We start from the raw sequence: 22834 nt of genomic DNA, 5'->3' as shown, positions 1-22834 counted from the left end.
GCTGTTGTTAAATCCTCTGAACTGACATGAATGTTTGGTAAAGATGATCAAAATATCATTAAAATAAAACAAGCTTATTTCATTGGAAATGTGATTTTGTGTAAATTTGCAATCGCATCAGCAGAAAGCACTAGTTCTAAGGAAGTTCCCTGGCACCTTCACAACATAGACCTCAACTTTTCTCATGTACAACTGACAGAAAAGAGAGTAAGAGAGAGAAAGAGGGAGAGTGTGTGAGTTCATGAAAAGGAAGCTTGTCCAGACAGTGTCAGATGACATCACAACTGTTAATAACTACTGTGTGTGCGGGGTGTATGCCTGGGAGGATCTACACTATAAAAAGACACAGACTCATTCAGTCATTCAGACTGAAGCAAAAGTGGAGGAGATTGCAGCGGAAACAACTGTTCTTTGTTCTGCATCTGACCACACTTCATGTAGAAGGTGAGTATTACAATTAAACTTAATTTTTGGAACCTTGGAAAATGAAATTGTGAATGTAATATAAAAAAGATGGCAGAATATTTTAATATTCAGCTGCAGGCAAGCCCAAAGGGAATATATTAAATTTTAAAATGCTTAAAATGTGAGTAATTTGGTTTTACTTTCTTATTTAGATAGAATAAAAATAAAAGAATTTTTTTGTCTAATCCAATGCAAATTACTACAATAATAAGAATCTGAATATCTGAGATAAAGTTAAAGGTTTGAGGACCACAGTTAAATACCATAGAAAATGTATTACTTAGACAGGCTAGATGTACAGCAATCAGATAGAACATTATGACCACTTGCCTAATACTAGTGATATTTTCAGAGCATAGATTTGTCTACCCTTCAGTGAAAAATTAATGTAAAAGGAATGAAAACAGATTAGAGGTAATTTTTTTAGACAATTTCAATAGTTTTCCCACTCTAGTTGTGAAATCACTATTATGGTCACAGAATGTTACTCCTCATAGACACCAATGTAGAGATTCAAACAAAGTAGAATATTTTGAAAAGACTGAATGAAATGTAAAAGTTTCATCTATAGTAGCGACAGCTTGGTCTGTGGTGGTGAGCACCACTACCTCATGTTCAAAGTTCAGATCCTGTTCAAACCTGGGGCCCTTCTGTGTAGAGTTTCTCCCCTGTGTGAGTTTTTTCTGGGTACTTTGCAGGACAGAAACACAAACTTTAATTCTTCCTGGGAGTTCCAGGGCACAAAACTCAATACAAAGCCGAGTGAGACGGTGAGCTCCCAAGACCGGGTAAGACGGTCGGGACTAAGAATAAAGCCCGGGTGAGACGGTCATCATAAAACCTCAAAAAAACACTTCCACTCTTAAACACTAACTGTACACAACTAATGCTTCGGCAGGGAACAAAGGAAAGGGGGGAGGTATAAATAGGGAGAACACAAAAGGGTGATTAACACAGGTGAAAAGGATAACCAATAGACAACAGGTGAAACCAATGAACACAATTAAACGTGAAGCTGCCGGGGACCAGTGCAAGGGGAAAAAGGAAGTCTTTACAAAATAAAGGTTCCCCGGCAGGAAGTCCCAGAGGGGAATCATGACAGTATCCCCCCCCCAAGGCCGGATACCAGACGGCCACAAACAAAGTCTAAAACAAAATCCAAGGTGGGCGGGGGGGAAACAAAACAAAAGGAGAAGTCTGGAGCCACTTGGCTCTCCAAGAAAAACAAGGGTCCGAGGCCGTTCCTGTGGGCGGCCTTTGCGGCGGGCGAAGGACCGCAGTCGCTCAGGAGGACGGCCTCTGGGATGGGCGAAGGTCCGCAGTCGCTCGGGAGGATGGCCTCTGGGACGGGCGAAGGTCCGCAGTTGCTCGGGAGGATGGCCTTTGGGACGGGCGAAGGTCCGCAGTCGCTTGGGAGGACGGCCTCTCCAGTGGGCGTAGACTCGAGGCAGTTCAGGCAGACTGCCTCCGCGATGGCTGAGGATGGGACTCTGGGCAACTTGGGACTCTGCGGTCCGGACGGCCCTGGTGGCGGCAGATCTGGATACTCTGGTAGCTGCCGCGGCTCAGGAAACTCTGGTAGCGGCGGCGGCTCAGGAAACTCTGGTAGCGGCAGCGGCTCAGGAGACTGTGGTGGCTGCTGCTGCGGCTCTGGAGAATGTGGTGACTGCTGCTGCAGTGGCGGCGGCTCTGGAGACGTGGTGGCTGTGGTCTGGGCAGCGGTAGCTGCTGCTGCGGCTCAGGAAGCTCAGGTAGCTGCTGCTTCTGCGGCTCAGGAAGCTCAGGTAGCTGCTGCTGAGACTCAGGGTAATCCGATAGCTGTGGCGGCTCAGGGAACTCAGGCAGCTGCAGCGGCGGAGAAGGCTCAGGGAAATCAGGTAGCTGCAGCGGCGGCGGCTCAGGGGACTGCGGTAGCTGCCGCTGCTGCTGCGGCGGCTCTGGAAGCCGAGGCGGATCTGGAAACTCTGGATGCTGAGGTGGCTGTGGCTCCAATTCCGGTTGCGGTGGATCGGGATCTTCTATAGGCTCGGTCGACTGCAGTGGCGACTGGAGTGACTCAGACAGGCCTGGGAATTCTGGGAGCTCTGGAAGTGGTGATTCGGACACCTCAGGGAGGAACTCAGACAGGTCTGGAAGCCCTGGCAGACCTGGATCTAGTGAGGACCTTAGCAGCTCTGATTGCCACGAGGGCTCAAGTAGTTCGGAAAACTCCGGTGGTTCTGGCCATTCACTGGGCTCAGGAGGTTCCGGCCACTCCGGTGGTTCTGGTTCTTCCGGTGGCTCTGAAGGTTGCGGATGCTGTGGATGCTCTGGAGGCAAAGACCGGCAAGGCGGCACTAGAGGTTCAGGCCGCTGTGGATCTTGTGGGGACCTCGGTGCTGGAGACTCTGGAGGTGGCTGCTGCGGCTCGGGAGGCTCCAGCGGCGGGCAGTGTCTGCTGCTGCGGCGGAACCTCAGTGGGGATGGGGACGTCGGCGCACTGAGGTTCGGGCTGCTGCGGTGGAACCTCAGCGGGGACGTCGTCGTCGGCGCGCTGAGACTCGGGAAACTGAACGGGGACCTCAGCGGGGACGTCGTCGTCGGCACGCTGAGGCTCTGGGATCCAGGGCGGTGGAACCTCTGTGGGGACGCTGTTGTCGGCACACTGAGGGTCCGGACGTTGGAAAAGGCCCTCAGTGGGGACGCTGTCGTCAGCACGGTGAAGGTCCGGCAGTAGGGGCATCAGAAGCTGGGAGAGGCCCTCAGCTGTTGCTGATGCTGTTGTCTGCATGCTGAGGGTCTAGACGCAGGGGCTCTGAAGATGTGAACTTTGGACCAGCTGGAGAATCAGGGGAAGGGCTGGTCAGGGACATGGGCGAAAAGGGGCCCTCAGCGGGGACGCTCACGTCGGCGCACTGAGGGTGCAGGATCCTGGGGGAAACCTCAGCGGGGACGCTATTGTCGGCGCACTGAGGGTACAGGATCCTGAGCGGAACCTCAGCGGGGACACGGTCGTCGGCGCACTGAGGCTTGGGGCTCCGGGATGGAACCTCAGCGTGGACGTAGACGTCGGGACACTGAGGTTCAGACGGTAGTGCTGGGGAGAACCTCTTCAAACGACGGTGACTCCGTCGTCGTCGAGGGAACTGGTCCAGCGGTTCCTCCAGCTGCTGATGTTGAACCTCAGCGGGGACGGCCACGTCGGCGCACTGAGGTCCGTGTTGCTGGAGAGAAACCTCAGCGGGGACGTGAGAGTCGGCACGCTGAGGTTCTAGGATACTGGGCAGAACCTCAGCGGGGACTCTGTCGTCTGCACACTGAGGGTACGGGATCCTGAGCAGAACCTTAGCGGGGATGCTGTTGTCGGCGCACTGAGGTTCAGGTTGCTGCTTCTTACGGCGGTGGCAACGCCGTGGCTGAGGCTGCAGAACTGGAGGCTCGGACGGGGCTGTGCTGCCAGAAAGTTCTGGCCTGGTGGCGCCACTGCGGGAGTCTGGCGGCTGGGTTGCTGGATCGAGGGAGGCTAGGCACCACTGCTTTGCCTCGTAGAGAGGAAGTCGGGCTGTGAGGCAAGTATCCAGAATGGTGTGCAGATTGGAAAATAGGGTAGCCATTAAAACTGCCCTATCCCGTGTCACAAACTGGGGAGGGTGACGGAAGTCTCCTTCTACCTGATGGCACAGATCCATGATGTCCCGGTAATTGCCGGAGGCTTGCAGGCTGCTGATCCTGGGGGAAACCTCAGCGGGGACGCTATTGTCGGCGCACTGAGGGTACAGGATCCTGAGCGGAACCTCAGCGGGGACACGGTCGTCGGCGCACTGAGGCTTGGGGCTCCGGGATGGAACCTCAGCGTGGACGTAGACGTCGGCACACTGAGGTTCAGACGGTAGTCACAAACAACTGAAGGCACCCCCTGCTCCATTTCTCCTCCGGCGTCCTCCACTCACTGTCCACTGGGTCCTTGTCTGGCCGAAGCATTCTGTCATGAGCTGGTGTCGGTGTGAAGGTGTGGGAGAAAAGGTAGGACCCAATTGCAGGACAGAAACACAAACTTTAATTCTTCCTGGGAACTCCAGGGCACAAAACTCAATACAAAGCCAAGTGAGACGGTGAGCTCCCAAGACCGGGTAAGACGGTCGGGACTAAGAATAAAGACCGGGTGAGACGGTCATCATAAAACCTCAAAAAAACACTTCCACTCTTACACACTAACTATACACAACTAATGCTTCGGCAGGGAACAAAGGAAAGGGGAGGTATAAATAGGGAGAACACAAAAGGGTGATTAACACAGGTGAAAAGGCTAACCAATAGACAACAGGTGAAACCAATGAACACAATTAAACGTGAAGCTGCCGGGGACCAGTGCAAGGGGAAAAAGGAAGTCTTTACAAAATAAAGGTTCCCCGGCAGGAAGTCCCAGAGGGGAATCATGACACCCACACACTGACATTTGCCATTGTAACAATATAATCAGTTTTTCACTTTACCTGTCAGTGGTCAAAATGTTATGGCTGATTGGTTTATAAATTAGATAGGCTATAAGAGTTATTTTAAACAGGAATTATGAAAGGGAGTAGAGAGTAATTGTTTAAATGACTGACTAAAGCAGTAATTTCCAACCTGTTTTGAATTATCATGTCTTAAAATCATTGTTTATATGTGATGAGCCGTTACTGTTTACTCATATGTCCACTTGTTTTGACCACAAATTAATTATCCAATTTTCTCAATTTTGTTATTTTCTGTGTTTTGTTATAGTAAGTAATCCCTACTTAAAACTTGTTTGTGCCTGCATGTTTTTTTCATCTGATACAAAATACATTTAGAATAGAAAGAATACAAAAATATTTATTTTACAAATACAAAATAATTTCCTGTATCCCATCTATTCCTTATTTATGGGTTTTTCTAGTAGTTAGAATCCATCCTTGGCTATCCTTCCTTCTTTGTTAATTCCCAAGTTTTATGGATAACGTGAGAGGTGTTTCATTACATTGTTGCACAATACAATATATGCACTGTTCCTTTTTAAGAATCATGAACTTACATAAAATTGTGTGGTCTGTTGTATTCCCACAGATTTAGTCCTGTTCAATATTTACACTCACATAATTGATGCATTTTACATATTTGTGCAAAGATGAGTCAGCAAATTTTATTGTGTATGCATTCAGTTCAGTAAGAAGTTTGAGGCAAAAGTGTTTCAATAAATATATTTTTTTTAAAAACAGGCTTTACTTTTTAAGGAATTCAAGTGTTTGAAGCTGAATCTGAATTTAAACCAAAAACAAAATGTATGTCTTTCCCAGGATGCTGTGCATGTATATGTTCCTGTTGCTGACCCTGGGCACAGTGGGGATGTGCTCTCTATACGATAAGCAGACTGACTTTGGCCTGAAGGTCTTTTCACAGCTGGCCCAGGGCTCTGTGAACAAGAATGTGGCATTCTCCCCATATGGCATCGCCTCCATCTTGGCTATGGCTGAGCTTGGTGCTGCTGGAAAAACCCACAAGGCCTTAACTACTGCTATGGGATTTTCTCTACAAGGTAAATATATTATAACAAACGAATTTTGTTAGGAAATTAGACTTTCCAATGTATGTATCAAATGCAATGCAACAAATTCTAAGCAGCCATGCATATATAACACTCAGCTGTGACTGGCCACTTAACAGCATCTAATGTATCTACACATCCATAAGTTTCATTATAAGAGGCAAAATAGAATCTGACAATAAAAATACAGAATACATAAAAATAAGAGAAAATAAGGCTAATATGTAGCCTGTGTGCCATGTGTGCTAATAAGGCAAGTACAGATGTGTGATGCATTTCTGAACAAATAAACACACAGATTTGTGAATTTGGAAGATGCATTTATATTACTGGCATAGCAATAAACGAACACTCCTCTTCCATCTTCTGAAGACAGAGAGATGTCTCGGCAGCAGCGTCTTCTGCAGCGGCACCTTTCCAATGAGGAGGTGATAGAGATAGCCGGTGGGGTGATGGTGGAGAGGAAAATGAACCTGGAGAAGGGATATTACCGGGCCCTGGCCAAGGCCTTCAGGACTCACCCTCATCAGGTGGACTTTACTAAGCCAGAGCAGGCCATCAACATTATCAATGCATGGGTCTCAGACCACACTGAAGGTACCAGTATTGCTACCAACATGTCATATGTAGTATTGCACAACCACTATCCTTTATGAGTTATTATTTGTCTTTTCCTCTGTAGGTGCCATCCCTGAGTTCCTGGCATCTGGGTCTTTAACTGATGAGACCCGCCTGATCCTCCTTAATGCTCTCCACTTCCAGGGCCCCTGGAAGGTTCCCTTTGACCCCAAACTGACACAGGAGAGAATGTTCCATTGTGCTAATGGACGCACTATGCCTGTGCACATGATGAGACTCACACACAGCTTCAATTACGGTAGGCTGATCCAGTGTGCTGCTTTATTTCAGTTTCATAGCATTTTCCAAAGATGGCTATCTGTGTACTTCAAAATACCTTCTCCTTTATCAACAGGTGAATTTGTGACTGCTGACGGGGTGGACTATGATGTCATTGAAGTTCCATATGAGGGCGACTCACTTAGCATGCTCCTAGTGTCACCTTTTGAGCTTGAAGTTCCACTCAGTGTTCTCAGTGCAGATCTGAGCAGCCAGAGGATTAAACAATGGAGGGCAGAAATGAAGCATGTCAAGAGACAGTTAGGCATGCCCAGGTAAAGTAAACAGTCAAACAGAATGTTTCTCAAACTTTCTTATAGCAGAGTTTTATGTTTGTTAGGGTCAACCTACATAGCTAATTAGCTGTAATCAACCTGTGTGTTTTTGTAGGTTCAGTATGAGTACTGAGCTGAATTTGAAGATGGCCCTACTTAATATGAGCCTGGGAGACATATTCAACTTGGCTAGTGCTGACTTCACACGCATTACCAGTAAGTATTTTTATTGTTTTCAACTTTATATATTAATAGTGAAGACACGGAAATTATTATTAGTAACAGATATTGACTTATGTAGTCAACAAAAACATGTTAAATCCCAGAATATGTTTTATATTTTTAATTTTGCAAAGTATCGATATTTTTGCTTTGAAGAGAGCTTTTCACACTCTTGGCATTCTCAGCCTCATGAGGTTGTCACCTGGAATGGTTTTCCAACAATCTTGAAGGACTTCCCAGAGGTGTTGAGCACTTGCTGGCTGCTTTACTCTCTGGTGCAACTTATTACAAACCATCTCAATTGGATGTAGATTTTGTGATTGTGGAGGCCAGGTCATCTGATGCAACACTCCATCACTCTACTTAAATAATTAGCTCTTACATAACATAGAGGGGTATTTGTGGTCATTGTCCTTTAGGAATTAAAATGACAGTCCCACTAAATGCAAAACAGATGGCAAGGCATGTTGCTGCAAAATGCTGTGTTAGCCATGCTGGTTAAATGTGTCCTCAATTTTGACTAAGGGTGTAATTACACTAGGCACAGTTGGTGTGTAACATGCCTGAGCTGGATTGCTCCTCCTCCCCACTGCCTCGATGGCCTGCACTCACACTGCACTTTAAATGATCTGGGCCTGAGCACGCTGAGGTCACCATGATACAGCTGGAGAGAAGCATTCTGGTACAGCACACAGTGTTGGTTCAGTGTACCGTGCCCAGGCACGGCACATATACAGTGGCCGACAAGGGCAAATGCGCCGCAACGGCCAAAACACATGCAAGAGAGAAAAGACATGCAAGAGAGAAACGCTGCAACGGAAGTGCACCAGGGCTGTAGGGCCTGTACTGAGGGATGCTATGCTAGGTCCCCCTACTGAGGGATGCTATGAACAAACTTTGGCTAAGTTTTACAGAGGCGAGAGAGACACATGTAGTGATATAAGCCAGCTATAGTTTTGAATTGCAACAGAATGAGCATCCTCTGATGATTGTTCTCATGCGCTAATATGTGCTAAAAATGTTCTACTACATTTGTTTACTTGATCAGAAGTGTCATACAACATTGAGAGACGGGGTTGTTTGGGGGTTGTTTTTGCAGGGTGGAATGTCTGAAGGTTTGTTTTCCATTTATTACTTTTTAAACACCACCATTAAACGCCATCATCTTTTACAATACTGTACTTTTATAATATTGTAAAACATGACGCCAAGTGTTTAAAAAGAAATAAACGGAAAGCGAACCTTTTTTATGTCACCTCTCTAAAAGTTTGCCAAACTTTGTTCATAGCATCCCTAAGTTCGGGGTCCCCATACAGGCCTGGTGCACTTTGGTTGCAGTGTTTCTCTCTTGCATGTGTTTTCACTGTTGCGCCGTTTCTCTCTTGCATGTGTTTTGGCTGTTGCGGTGCGTTTGCCCTTGTTGGCCACCGTACACATAGCCCTCATAGTAGTCTAACTAATTAGCCTTTGGGGGTCAAACATGCCCAGACACAGTATAGATCGCCTAGTGTGAGTACACCCTAAGTCAACAAACAGTGTCAAAATGACACTGCAAAGCACCCCCACATCACAACTCCTGCATGCTTCATAGTATTAACGATGCATTCATCAAATCATTAAATTAGAACCAAAATTTGGCCTCAGCAGAACAAAAGGACAGTTTCTCTCTGATCTGTCTGTTCCTTGTGTTTCTTGGCCCAAGCAAGTATTTTCTGCTTCTTGTTCTTCCAAAGTAACAATATGACCTAAAAGGCCTGACTTTTGCAGTTTCCTCTGAACAGTGGATGTTTCTGTTTATGTTTCTGCCCTCCAGCTGATGAAAGGCTGTGTGTGTCGAAGATCTTTCAGACAGTGAAGATTGAAGCGAATGAACAAGGAACCAAGGGAGCAGCAGCAACAGGTAGGGTGAATACTGAATGTCTTTCTCTTTTGTTTTTTCTTTCTATCACTCATAAACGCAAGAGCAAAAGAGAACAGTGGGGGTTGATATCCGTAGGTGCACTGGAACGGTATGAGTCCAGTCGAGGAGCAGGGAAGAGTCTTTAGAAATTAGAGGTTAGTTGGGGACCCCAGTCCAGCTTTGTGAAAACATGAGCCCACTTGGGGAGCTTGAATGCAGAGATGAGTAATGGCAAGGAGTAAGGGTCCTTAATTTGATTTCATCCAAATCTCTATAGTCTAAACATGGACATTCTTCATGGACTTCTTCCCCAAAAAGAAAAAACTGGCGCCTGCCGAGAAGCGCGAGGGCCAAATGATGGCTGAAGATAAGGAGGGTTCAGTATATTCCTGCATGGCCTGTCTTTCTTTTGAGACATAATTAATGCTCCAATCAGAAAACTTTATTGATCCCCAGTCTATCCTGGGACTGTGAAGTTTAAGCCAGGAATATCCTATGCTTTAGACAGACTATAATAGGCGTGCGACTGTCAGGGAAAGACGACGTGCAGTTTGGAGAGAGGCCGACTGTCCAACACTGTTGCCTTTATTGGACGGGCAATGGACATCGATTTCAGCCCCATGCAATGGGCAAGGCTGGAGTCCATGGCTTCAGAGTCTACCAACACCACCAGTTGGGGAGACACATGGGGGGAAGACAGAGTCGCTGTGGGTAAGGGACAAGAGAAATTTACTACACACAAGGTGTGGGTCACCAATATCCTCTCCTTTATTGATGAGAATACGCTTTCAATGGACAGACAGAGGCACATTGACCAGGCTATCCACAGTAGTAGCAGAGTTTCAGTTGAAACCTCTTTCCTTTCTCCGCGTTCGACAACTGGGTGCGTCCCAGCTGCATGGGTTCATCAGTGATGGCTGTTTTTGGTTTCAGAACTGGAGCAGGGAGCACTGTTTGGTGAGTGTAAGTTGATTCTGACTTGAGTTCCACAGCAGTGGAAGATGATCGTTGAGTAGAAGTCGATTGCGGTCCTCCAGTAGTGGCAGAAGGTGAAGATCGACCGTTGATAGACATCAAGATGTTCTTGGCGACACTCTCTCTCGCTCTCTTGGAGATGGCGGTTGACCTTGACAGCCAGGACGGGGAGTTGAGATAAGAAGGCAGGTTGAGTGGTATAAGTTGATCCTTTATTTGTGAGGAAAGCCTGCAAACAGATTTATTGTATAAAGCGGTTGAGTCCCATCCGGCTTCTGCAGTCAGGGTTCTGCTTGTTCAGTGAGGTGTGAAATAGCGTAAGTTACCTTGGACCACTCTGTGGGATAAGCCGGTGCATGCTGTTTAAAATGAATGTTACAATGAGTGAGAAATGACCGACAACCTCCTGACTGGCCAATTCAATTCAATTTTATTTGTATAGCGCCAAATCACAATACAAGTCATCTCAAGGCACTTTACAAAAACTAAAACTAAAAACCCAACAAATCCCTTATGAGCAAGCACTTGGCGACAGTGGAGAGGAAAAACTCCCTTTAATGGAAGAAAAAACCAGCAGAACTAGGCTCAGTTTGGGCAGCCATCTGCCTCGACCGCAGGTTGGTAGGGGCCAGTAACTGCACATCAGCGATATACAGTTCCAGGACCAGGGATGCCTGCAGAAGGTACAGAGAGAGAGAACAGAGAGAGAGGGAGAGAGCACAAACTAGGGGAGAGAGAGCAGAAGGTTAGTGACATTCAATGGCTGGTAAACGACTTGGTTGGGCTAGCTGAGATCGAGTGGCCGGCAAAACGGGGGAATTTTGGAGGTGCAGTTTTGAAGGTGGCAGTGTGGTCAGGGGGATTAGAAGCTTGTACTTTAAGTGTCAATTGTCCAAGCAGCTCACTTTTAGCAGCCAGTAAAATCTCTTGCTCATTGGCATTAACAAATTCTCTATAAATTGACTGGAGCTTCTCCAGTTGTCGTGCTAGGAGTTGTCCTTGAAACTGAATAGCGGATCAAATTGGACCTAGCCCAGACTTGTAACCTGAAAATTGTAGGTTCGAGTCTCAGGTCCTGCAGGAATTGTCGGTGGCACAGAGTGAATAGTAAGTCCACCTTCAATACCACAACTGAGGTGAGACCCCTGAGCAAGGCACTGGACCCCCAACTGCTCCCCGGGCGCCGCAGCACTAGCTGTAAAATAAATAAATATTCTGTATCCTAATATTGCCCACCCAAGATATCTGCCAACCACCCTTCCACAGGAGGCAAGAACCGGCCTGAAATCAAAGGGTTTTTGATTAATGATATTTCAATATCTTTCCATGTGGCATGATAGTCTTAATTGCATAGACACGTCAAAAATAATATTTCAAATGTGACAGAACCAACACTGTGACACCAACCTGTTTTTCTTTTCTTCCATCTGTCAGCTGCTGTCATGTTTTCTCGCATGGCAGTGGAGGAGATCACTCTTGACCAACCTTTCCTCTTCCTCATCCAGCACAAACGTACAGGTAACATTTTAATATAAAATTCATTTTACAATACAATTCTGCTAAGAGGGCTAGGCAAAGTCTGTGGGGTGTCTAATGTTTCCCTTCTGTGTTCAGGTGCTGTTCTGTTTATAGGTCAGTTCAATGAGCCTCAGCAATAATAACCCAATCTGAGGACATGCCTTTATTGCACTGTATCTGACTACACCACATAAGGACCATATGCATGATGACCACACAATTAAAATGGCACATGTCTTGAACATGACCGAAAGTGGAAATTGGACTGACTAAAATATTTGAAAAGAGTTTGCTGTTTATTTATTTCTCTGAATGTTTATAGTTAACAAAATGAAGAAATATGAAATAATTATAACAAATTGTTTGACAGAAACTTAGGCGCTTCACACAAAGAGGTATTATTGCATTTATATTGCATTAGTACCAAAAACAATTACCTATTTGTTTTTACGATGTCAATTTTAGAATTTTGCCATGCTGCTGTGAAGTTGCATTTCATGTATTATATTTATTAAAATACTATGTTTTTACAAAAGAGCAGTGTTTGTGATCTATACTTTACTGTTGAAGAGATTTATGGAAAATCAATTTAAACATGATGTACTATAAAAGTGACCATTTTTTACACTTATTGAAATTGTGCTAACATATAATGTAAAAAATAAACTTTCTGTACAATCTGTATTTTATTTAAGTCATCACTTCTAAATGTATATAATAAATATATTGTAACAGATGTCGTCGGACACAGAGGTTAGTGAAGTAACTTAGAAGTTTTATTCACACGGGTTACGCTGGACAAGGAAATGGAGAACCTGGTAAGAACAGAAAACACAGGGATACAACAACTGGAACAAAATGGAAAACCATGGAAACAGAAATAGGAGAATTAGCTTTAGCTCGCGAGAGTAAGGTCCACATTGTGTTTACGAGATCGGACGAGGATAGGAGTGTGGGAAGTGCTTTTATCTGGTTGCGGTAATGAGGTACAGGTGATCGTGGTGAGGACTCAGGTGAAATGAATTGTGCTGATTGTCTGAGGAGGGAGCCTGGCCAAACCGTGACATATATATAATGTAGTATAATATAACATAATATACAGTATATATATACATATATATATGTTGTGGCCATTTATCCTTAAGCAAGTTGTCCACATATAGTTTGTTCAAATGGCCACTGAGGACCGTCAAACTCAGGTTTACAGAAGGTAAAAAAAAATTAATGAATGTTCAGATGACAAACGTGCATGCATCCTCTCTGTTCCTGGTAAAAAACCATGTGCCCTCGGTCCCTGCAGACCCTCCCACTTTGATCTACTTATCAATTCACCGGCACACCTGTACCAAATGAACTAAACTAAACAATAAACACAAATAGCTCCAACAACCCAGCCCCTAATTGTGCAAATATAAATCACAATTACTAACATTAGCATATGCATATGGAGCTATTTCCAAACCTATCCCATATACACTACAAATCTTCCTGACCTCCTTTTCTTCTCGACTTCCTGAAAGAAGTCTTAGAGCTTAGTAACAGGTCTCTCAAAATGCTGGTCTTTGTCCGAACCCTCACAGAACGAACCAACCTTCTAGAGTCAGCTGTTCTTTCTGCCCATCATTCAGGAACTTCTTGGAGCTGTGGCATCAGCAATTATGACAATGTCTCCTACAGAGAAGCTCCTCTTTGGCCTCACCCACTTGTGTCTTTCTTGCATCACCAGTAAGTACTCAGCAGTCCACCTCTTCCAAAACAGCTCAGCAATATACTGCACTTGCCTCCATCTTCTCTTGATGTTCATGTCAGATGGTTCAAACAAACCTGGTGGCAAAATAGGTTTGCCTTTTAACAAGAGAATATGGTTTGGAGTAAGTGCCTCCAAATCATTGGGATCGTTTGAAGCCTTAGTGATTGGCCTGTCATTTAATATTGCCTCCACCTCACAAAACAACGTCTGCAGGCCTTCATCATCCAGTACTTGCTGTCCGACAACAGAAGTAAGAATACTTCGCACTGAGCGTATCAAGCGCTCCCAAACTCCACCCTGGTGCGATGCTGCCGGAGTGTTAAAGCTCCATTTCACTCCCTCCTGGACAAAGGTTCTCTCCATTTTAACATGATCCAAGGCTGCCACCGCCTGCCTCAGCTCCCTCTTTGCACCAATAAAATTTGTGCCATTATATGATCTTATGCTTACCATGGGTCCTCTTCTGCAAATAAATCTCCACACTGCATTGATGCAGGAGTCCGTGTCAAGTGAGTGCGCTACCTCTAGGTGCACTGCACGACTGCTCAAACAGGTGAAAATTACTCCATACCTATTTAAGACAGTTTTTCCTCTCTTCACATCCAACGGTCCAAAATAATCCACTCCCACATCTGTAAACGGTGCTTTATCAGGCAGAACTCTCTCCTCAGGTAAGTCTGACATTTTCTGTTCTCCCAATTTTCCTCTGTATCTTCTACACACTATACAATCTGATATGATCTTTCTGGCTGCTGAGTTGGCGTTAATAATCCAATACCTTTGTCTTAAACTATGCAGCATGTGATTGAGTCCAGCATGTCCCAGTTGTTGATGGATATGACGCAATATCAACTGGGAAACATGCATGTCCTTTGACAGAATCATCGGATGCTTTACCTCCAACGGCATAGCAGATTTAGACAGGCGACCACCAACTCTAAGGATGCCATCTTCCAAAAAGTGATCCAGACGGTACAGAGGACTGTCCTTAGACACATTCTTCAAGCCTTGTTTTAGTGATGTTATTTCACTGCTGAATCTTTGTTTCTGTACAAACTGAATTATCGCCTTTTCAGCCTCTTCACAGCGTTCTGTTGTCAAACTAAATTTTCCAAGCATGACCTTAACTCCAACAGCCAGGCCACTGATGTTCTGAGTTTCCTCCAGGATGAAAAATATTGAATGAGAAGACTGGTGGAATTGTCACTACACACACTAATGATATTCACTCGTAGCTCTTTCTTCACCTCTGGATCATCAGCAAGAGTGGAAGAGAAGTCTATATGAAATGTTGGCCACTCATTTTCAGGCAAATGCAAAAAATCCGATCCCTTTATCCATTTTCCCTTTACAAACTCCTCAATTGTCAGGCCACGAAATGCTTCATCTGCAGGATTATCCTTTGTATTTACATATCTCCATTGATCAATATCTGTGGCTTCTCTTATGGCAGCAACACGATTGGCAACAAAGGTGTGAAAGCGCTTGTTTTCATTAAAAATGTATTTTAGAATAGTAGTACTATCGGTCCAAAAAACAGATTTCTCCAATGGCAGCTGTAGCTCCTTTGACAACATTATATCCACTCAAACAGCAAGTGCAGCTGCAGCAAGCTCAAGGCGAGGGATGGTAATTTGTTTCAACGGAGCAACACGAGCCTTCCCCATTGTGAATGAGACGTGCAGACTATCAACATTCTCCAATCTCAGGTAGGAAACTGTGCCATAACCTGTTTGACTGGCATCTGAGAAATAATGCAACTTCACAGGTGTTCCAAAACTCTGAGGTTTAATGCATCGCTCCACTTTAAATCCACTCATCTTCTGGAGGTCAGACAGCCACTCTGACCAAGATTTAGAGCATGCAGGTGGAACTGGTTCATCCCACTTCAGGTTCATCCTGCAGAGCTCTTGTAACAACGACTTGGCTGGTATAATAAAAGGAGACAAAAAACCCAACGGGTCATAGAGAGAGCTCACCACAGATAAAATGCCCCTCCTAGTGTGTGGACGTTCCTGTACTGCAGTTCTGAAACTGAAAGTGTCTCTATGAACACACCATTGCATCCCCAATGCTCTTTCCATAATGTGCTGGTCTCTAACCAAATCCATGTCCTCCAAAGCTGGTCTGATGCTACATGGAATCAATGCAAACACATTTGGTCTATTTGTGACCCACTTCTGAAAGAAAAAGCCACCTTTTCTACAGATCGAGGTCAATATATCTATCAACTTTACTGCATTTTCTTCTGTTGCAGTAGACTTAAGACAGTCATCTACATAAAAATTGTTGTTGACAGTACTGATGATGTCCACTGAATACTCCAATGCATTGTCCTCTGCTGTTCTTCTCAGGGAATAATTAGAGCAACTTGGAGAAGAAACAGCTCCAAACAGATGCACACACATTCTGTATTCTTTGGGCTCCTTTGTAGTATCTCCATTGGGCCACCAGAGGAAGCGCAAGAAGTTGACGTGCTTGCGTGGAACCCTAACCTGATGAAACATGGCATAGATGTCAGCCATGATAGCAACAGGTTCTTCTCTGAACCGAAGGAGAACACCAATGACCGTGTTGGTTATATCTGGATCCTGTAGAAGCTGGCTGTTTAAGGATGTACCCTTATATGTGCAGCCACAATCGAACACAACTCGCAGCTCGCAGGTGGGGTGATGCACTCCATGGTGGGGGATGTACCACACCTTTCCTTCCATGGGAGCCTTCTCCTTTATAGGAATCTTTTCTGCATATCCTTGCTCTAGCATGTTGTCCATAAAATCAGTGTACTGGGTTTTAAATTTAGCATCTCGTTCAAACCTCCTCTTCAGGCCTTGGAGTCTTTGTAATGCAATACAGCGGTTGTTTGGTAAAAGGATAAGTAGGATCTTCAACTCTGAAAGGTAAGTCAATGCAGTATTGCCCCTCTTCTAGCACTGTAGTATCCTTCACGATGTTCATGAATTTAATGTCCTCTATTGACATCTCAAGAGAGGACATATCATATGTCCTTTCATTAAAATCATGATTGTACTGCTGCATTAACATATTCTCCAAGTACTCCACAGATATGCTATTTGCAGTTACAACTGTGCAGCCTGCTTGGACATCATTACCTCCAGAGTCTCCAACACGGAGAGGTCCATTTATAACCCATCCAACTCTCCTCCTCACTGCATATGGTCCATCACAAAGACTATTAATCAGTTCCCACGGCTCCAAAACTTTGGGAGAATCAGTTCCAATGAGCAAATCCATGTCTGCATCCACTTCATGTAACTTAATGCTGCTTAGATGAGGCCACTTAGCAATATCCTCTTGGCGTGGTACATTTATTCTGGTCACTGGTATTGTTGCTTGTGTCAAAACAGATGACAGCTCAATAAAATCCTCTATGTCAAGATCAGACACCTCCAAACAGTGGTGTCAATGTTTTTAATCTGTCCCATTGTCCTCAATAGCACATTACAATTCTTGCCTGTCACACCCAACCTCTTTGCCAAACTGGCAGTGCAGAATGTACCAGAACTCCCAGGATCCAGGAAGGCATATGTAAGTAATCTCTTATTGCTTTTCTGGCTTTTCACTTGCACAGCCACAATGGAGAAAACAGCAGTGTCCTCCTCACCAGCCCCTATATGGCCGCATGTCTGCTGTTGCTCAGACAAAGTACTCAGTACCTTTGGGGGTTATCTTTATATCCTCCTTTGCCACATGTAGGACAGATGGGTGCTTCCTGTGGCACACTTGACAATCCAAACAACTCCTGCAGTCTTTGCCTGTGCGTCCATACTTCAAGCATCCATTCCTTTCTCCTTTAAGAAGTGTATTTTGTCCTGTTGTGTCCTTGATTTAAACATTTGTCAAGAGTGTGATTTTTATAATTGCAAAACAGACATTGGACCTGCTTACTTGGAGATGATGTAAGAGTTTTCTTGTTGTCCTCGTCTCCATCCTTTATTGCAGTGACGCTTGTGGCAAAAGTACCACCCTTCCTCTTCTGCTTCATGTGTATAGAAGCCTTTGCATGGCTGTTTAAAGACATATCATTGATATTTCCAAACAGTGGGTCTGAGACAATTTTAACTTGTTTTTCAATAAAATTCACAAGATCAACAAACACAGCTCTGCTTCCAGTTTGTTCATGGATATCACAGGCAACATTCCTCCATTTTTCCCTCAGCTTGCATGGAAGTTTCATCACAACAGTCCTGAGGTTTACTGGCATGTCCAACTCCTTCATGTATTTGATATGCTGCACTAAATCAGAACAACCTCGAAGGAATAAGGCAAATGACTGCAGAGCATTTACATCCTCTGGTTTTATTGAGGGCCAGTCATAAATCTTGTCCATGTAGGCAGAGGAAAGTTTATGTTCACTGCCAAAATGTTCAAAAAGAAGTGTTTTTGCTCTTTGGTACCCCTGTTCAGATGGAAGATGCTGACAACTTTTCACAATATATCTTGGCTGCCCCCTAGTGTACTGTTCTAGGAAATACAAACAGTCACTGAAATTATTAGTTTTATCTTCAACACAATTTTCAAAGGCTCGGAGGAACGATTTAAAATGCAGTGGGTCACCATCAAACACAGGGATATTTCTCACAGGTAGAGCAGATGATGAATTTTGCTGAACTAACAGAGCAGTGATCTCATTTTGGCGCTGCATGATGTTTAAAATATCCGCAGTAGAATGAGACTGATAGGTTGTATTATGATGAACATTATCACTTGTGCTTGTTTACTTTGACTTTGAGGGACGTAAATACCTGGTGATTGTAATATGTCAATGCGTTTTGTCTTGACGCTGACAATGTGACAGTCCGAAGGCGGTTCAGAGTTATTAGATGTGGGTACAAAGTGGTCAGCACATGGATTTAGTTCGTATACCCTTTGTGCTTTTGCCCTTTCCAGATAAGAATTCATTCCATCCGATATTTTAGAGCCACACTTTGAGTTTAACTCCAAAACCTCAAGCTTTTGCATTAGTCTCCTTCAGTTCGGCCTCCAGTGCCAGTTGTTCCTTTTCCCTCCTTAGTTTCTCCAGTTTTCTCTTTAATTCCTCCTGTTCCACCTTTATTTGTTCCTCCTGTGCTTCCAAAAGATGTTTCTGTTTTAATGTAGCCACACGCTCAATTAATGCTGCCTTTTCAACTTGCACTTTAATTTTAGTTGAGGCAATGGATGACGCCTTAGACAGTTTAGAGCCAACATTAGAATGCTTTTTGGGACAAATATTTGATGCGCTGTCCTCAGGCCGTATATCATCACCGGAGATAATTTGATTTTCAGGAGGATTATCAGCATTTGGAAGTTCATATGAATGTTCTGCGTTAGACAGCCAACTCTTTACATCCTCGATGAAATTGAAGAATGTCGTCTCCTTTTCATCGAAATATTTACTGTTTCTCCATTTCATCCTTAGGTAAACCCAATGACATAAAGGACTCATGATGTTGCTTAGCTTCCTTAAAACATTTTATCAATTGATCCAGGAGAGATTTCACAGCATCAACATTGTCCATAGATTGCATTAAGGTACACAGTTGATTGATATACCTTTTGGCTTGTTTACATTTCATTGATCTCTTTTCCTGACAGGTTTGCACAAAGAACATCATGCCTTTAGTGCTATAACTTATGCGCCGTTTTGTGGAGAGTGCAATCTGTGTGTCACTTGCAGCTTTAAATGTTCTTCCTCATACAACTGTTCTTCTTCATAACTGTTCTTCCTCAGGAGACTCTGTTCTTTTGGTGTGTGCAACAAGCTACTGAAGACGTTCTATCAGTCTGTAGTAGCGAGTGCACTGTTCTTTGCAGTTGTGTGCTGGGGAGGTGGCATCAAGGCTGGTGAGGTCAACAGACTAAATAAGTTGATCAGGAAGGCAAACTCTGTTGTTGGACTGGAACTGGACAGTCTGGAGGCTGTGGCAGAGAGGAGGATGGTGGACAAAATAAACTCCATACTGGACAATTCTGCCCACCCACTTCATGAGGAACTGTAGTGAATGGGAAGTTCATTCAGCCACAGACTAATTCCCCCTAAAGCCAAGACTGAAAGATTCAGGAAGTCTTTTGTGTCCACGGCCATAAGACTCCATAATTCCTTAATATAAACAATAACGTGCACACACACACACACACACACACACACACACACACACGCATATACGCGCACACACACACACAAACCCCCCCAAATAAATAATTAGTTAATTACTTTATTACTTTATTAATTACTTTATTAATTACTATGAATCAGTATAATTTAAATAATCTCAAATTTAATAACTGCTGTAACAACTGAATTTCCCCTTGGGGATTAATAAAGTACTTCTTCTTCTTCTAAATGCCTTATCCGACATTGTGTTTTAATATTCTACAGTGCACAAGTTACTTGCAAGTAAAGGAAGACACGTATCATGTAGCATTTTCACTTACAGAAATGGGTATTGCGCGCGACCATGCGCATGACCTTCATTGTATAATAGGCTTTGGGCCTTCTTAAGTCCAGCATAGTCCAATTTGCAACAATAATAATCCTCGGTCCAGTGATTTATACTTCCAGAACTACGGTATCCAGAGAAAAAACTTTTCACATTCAGAAAATGGGATTATATAGTGTACATTCGGCATCCAGGTCGTCGATCCTCCACTCATCGGCCCAGTCTTTGTCTACAGCGTCCACATGAATAATCCAAAAATCCTGATAGATCATCCAACGAAACACATCCACTTTCCAGGTAATCCAAAACTAAACATCCAGGGGCGTTTTTTTACTTTATGTTGTGGCCATTTATCCTTAAGCAAGTTGTCCACATATAGTTTGTTCAAATGGCCACTGAGGACCGTCAAACTCAGGTTTACAGAGGTCAAAAAAATTAATGAATGTTCATACCTAGAGTTTCGTGATGATTTATTTACACATCAATCAGCAAGCTTACAGACGACAAACGTGCATGCACATTTAAGGCTTAAGGATAAATGGCCACAACAATATAAATAACATGACTGGACACTATCTGAGTACATTTCACGCTTCGCATTCCTTGACTGATTTAGGATACCGTTCTATTGGTAGCTTCAGATTACACGTCCATCAGCCACAGCAGACACTTGACACTGTTTAACTACTTTAATCAGTATACATAGCATTATCCATGTCACAGTGCTTTCTACAGTATTCTTCGTCATCCTCACTCCCACAGCCAAAGTGAGAGCTCCCGTGTGCCGATTAAGGCCGCATGCACGGAAAGCGCCATCACGATGGTGTTCCAGGAGGGAATAAGTTGTATTTTGTTTATATTAGGGATGTATGTATTAGGGATCTATTGGGATGATAAGGTACTATGAGGCTTGATCAAGAAATATGTGAAGGGAAGGATTTTACATTCTATACTGGATTTTGCAAAGAGCCAAGCTAATATAGGAGAAAATGATCTCTGTTGCTAGTTCCTGTCAGAACTTTGGATGCGGCATTCTGGATTAATTGGAGGCTTTTTATGGAGTTACTGGGAGTGGGAGGGGGGGTACATTTAAAACAGCCACAGTGTCACTTGCTCTAAGTTGCTGAGAATGGTCCCCATCTGTAACAGCAGTGGACATTAGGCAGCCAGGCATTCTTAATTGCCAACCACAGACAGCTGTTGTTCTGCTATGGCTTTGTGAGCTGTTGCTATGGTGACCTAAACCCAGAGTGGGAGGGGGAGTGATGCAGCATTTTACACACACAGATTGGAGAGGCTGAGAAAACTTCACCTCACAAAATGGAGGAATACAGAAAAACTATAAGACCTATCAAAATAATTCGTTCACTAACAGTGCCAGGAAGCTTTAACAAAAAGACTGATCCACTTTTTGTGAAGATATTCCAAAAAATGAACAATTGGTGGCGAGTTAGAAACACCCTTCATTTGTGTTTTTCACCAGAAATGCTAGAGCTCTTTATAATGGGAGTGAATGAGAGATTGAGCAGTCACTCTCTGTCTGTTTGGCCACCTGGTGGAAAAACTGTAGGTCCTATCAAAATGAGAACCGCATTACCTGAAAGAAGACAAAAATCTCTACTACTTTTGACAAAATAGTGTATGAAGAGTCAAAATTGTGGCTGTCACGGCGAGTTAAATAGAAAAATCTTCCATAAACTTAACAGCTTCTCCCACCACTCTAGGTCTCCCCCATACACACCAATGTAAAATTCAGAAAATTCCTAAAAAAAACCATAAAACTTAATCTGCGATTAAAGAAAAACCATAATAGATAGATTATCAAAAAGCTGAATACAAGACTTATAGATTAATGTCTTCTGACCTGTTTAAAGGTTGAATGGTGTTTCTAGCTGAAAGTATGCTGACACAGTTAAAGCTGAAAATGGACAAAGTTCTCTCCATTCATTTCTATGGGAAAAAATTCCGACAAAACCTGGAATATCTCAGAAATTAGAAAAGATATTGCTGAAAAAAATAGAAGCAACCCTCTCCTCATCGAGCTGAACGCGACAATGTTTGAATGACGTTTCTACGTTGAACGGTGTAGGACTAGATAGCGACCAAATAACGGCAGGATAATAATAAAGAGAAAAAACGAAGAACATATCTTGGGATTGGTGCTTTGCACATCTCTTCTTCATGTCAGGCCAAGCAAAAAAGCTTATCGTGTCGAGGTCGTGCGACCAACAGGAAGTCCACCAGCTGGGAGTTTATCTTGAGGTCATTGAGTTCGCTGTTTTTGCTCACCTCGAACTTCAACGAATTCCTCCTTGGGCTTTTCACCATATGAGCTAATTTTTGGTCAGCATCACCTAGACCCATGGGGCTGCAAAAGTTATCCAAATTTTGTGAATAAATTTTACGGTTTGTCTTTGGCAGGCGCGGCAATTTGACGCAGGTTTTTGGCTCGCCATCATTTCTTCAACTCTCACACGCATTGTCAGATTTGAATCGGACCAGTTGATGAATTGTAGACCCTGGGGACCTGCATCCAGGTGATTGAACAAAATCACTGTAGGCGCTATAGCGCCCCCTGTATAACAATTTGAAAATTTTCAAAAATTTTTATGGAGAGCCAAACATTTAGTTTGTCAGAAATGGACCAAATTTTGCACAGAAATCCTTTAGGGCATTCTGAGCAAAAAAGCCAATGAGAGCCATGCTCTATTTTCCACGCTGTTGCCTTGGAGATGACAGACACCCACCATTCATTTCCTATGGGAGTTTTACACTTAAAGATGCAAGTGCTGTAGCAAAATCTGCAGCTGTTGTGTTGTCAAATTTTAATCACTTACACTCCCCGCA

General features: G+C 43.9%; 1 protein-coding gene across 1 annotated transcript; it reads left to right on the top strand.

Annotated features, from left to right (window-relative positions):
* Window positions 1-208: 208 nt before the first annotated feature.
* On the top strand, window positions 209-12329 carry serpine1 (serpin peptidase inhibitor, clade E (nexin, plasminogen activator inhibitor type 1), member 1). The gene is made up of 9 exons (XM_026299061.1): window positions 209-444; window positions 5760-5998; window positions 6380-6604; window positions 6690-6884; window positions 6981-7179; window positions 7295-7395; window positions 9215-9301; window positions 11711-11794; window positions 11891-12329. The coding sequence occupies exons 1-9, from the start codon at window positions 242-244 to the stop codon at window positions 11932-11934; spliced, it is 1377 nt and encodes a 458-aa protein (XP_026154846.1). The 5' UTR covers window positions 209-241; the 3' UTR covers window positions 11935-12329.
* Window positions 12330-22834: the final 10505 nt, after the last annotated feature.

This window comes from Mastacembelus armatus, chromosome 18, assembly GCF_900324485.2.
Source record: "Mastacembelus armatus chromosome 18, fMasArm1.2, whole genome shotgun sequence".
Taxonomy (NCBI): domain Eukaryota; kingdom Metazoa; phylum Chordata; class Actinopteri; order Synbranchiformes; family Mastacembelidae; genus Mastacembelus; species Mastacembelus armatus.
This window is presented reverse-complemented; position numbering and strand designations above follow the sequence as displayed.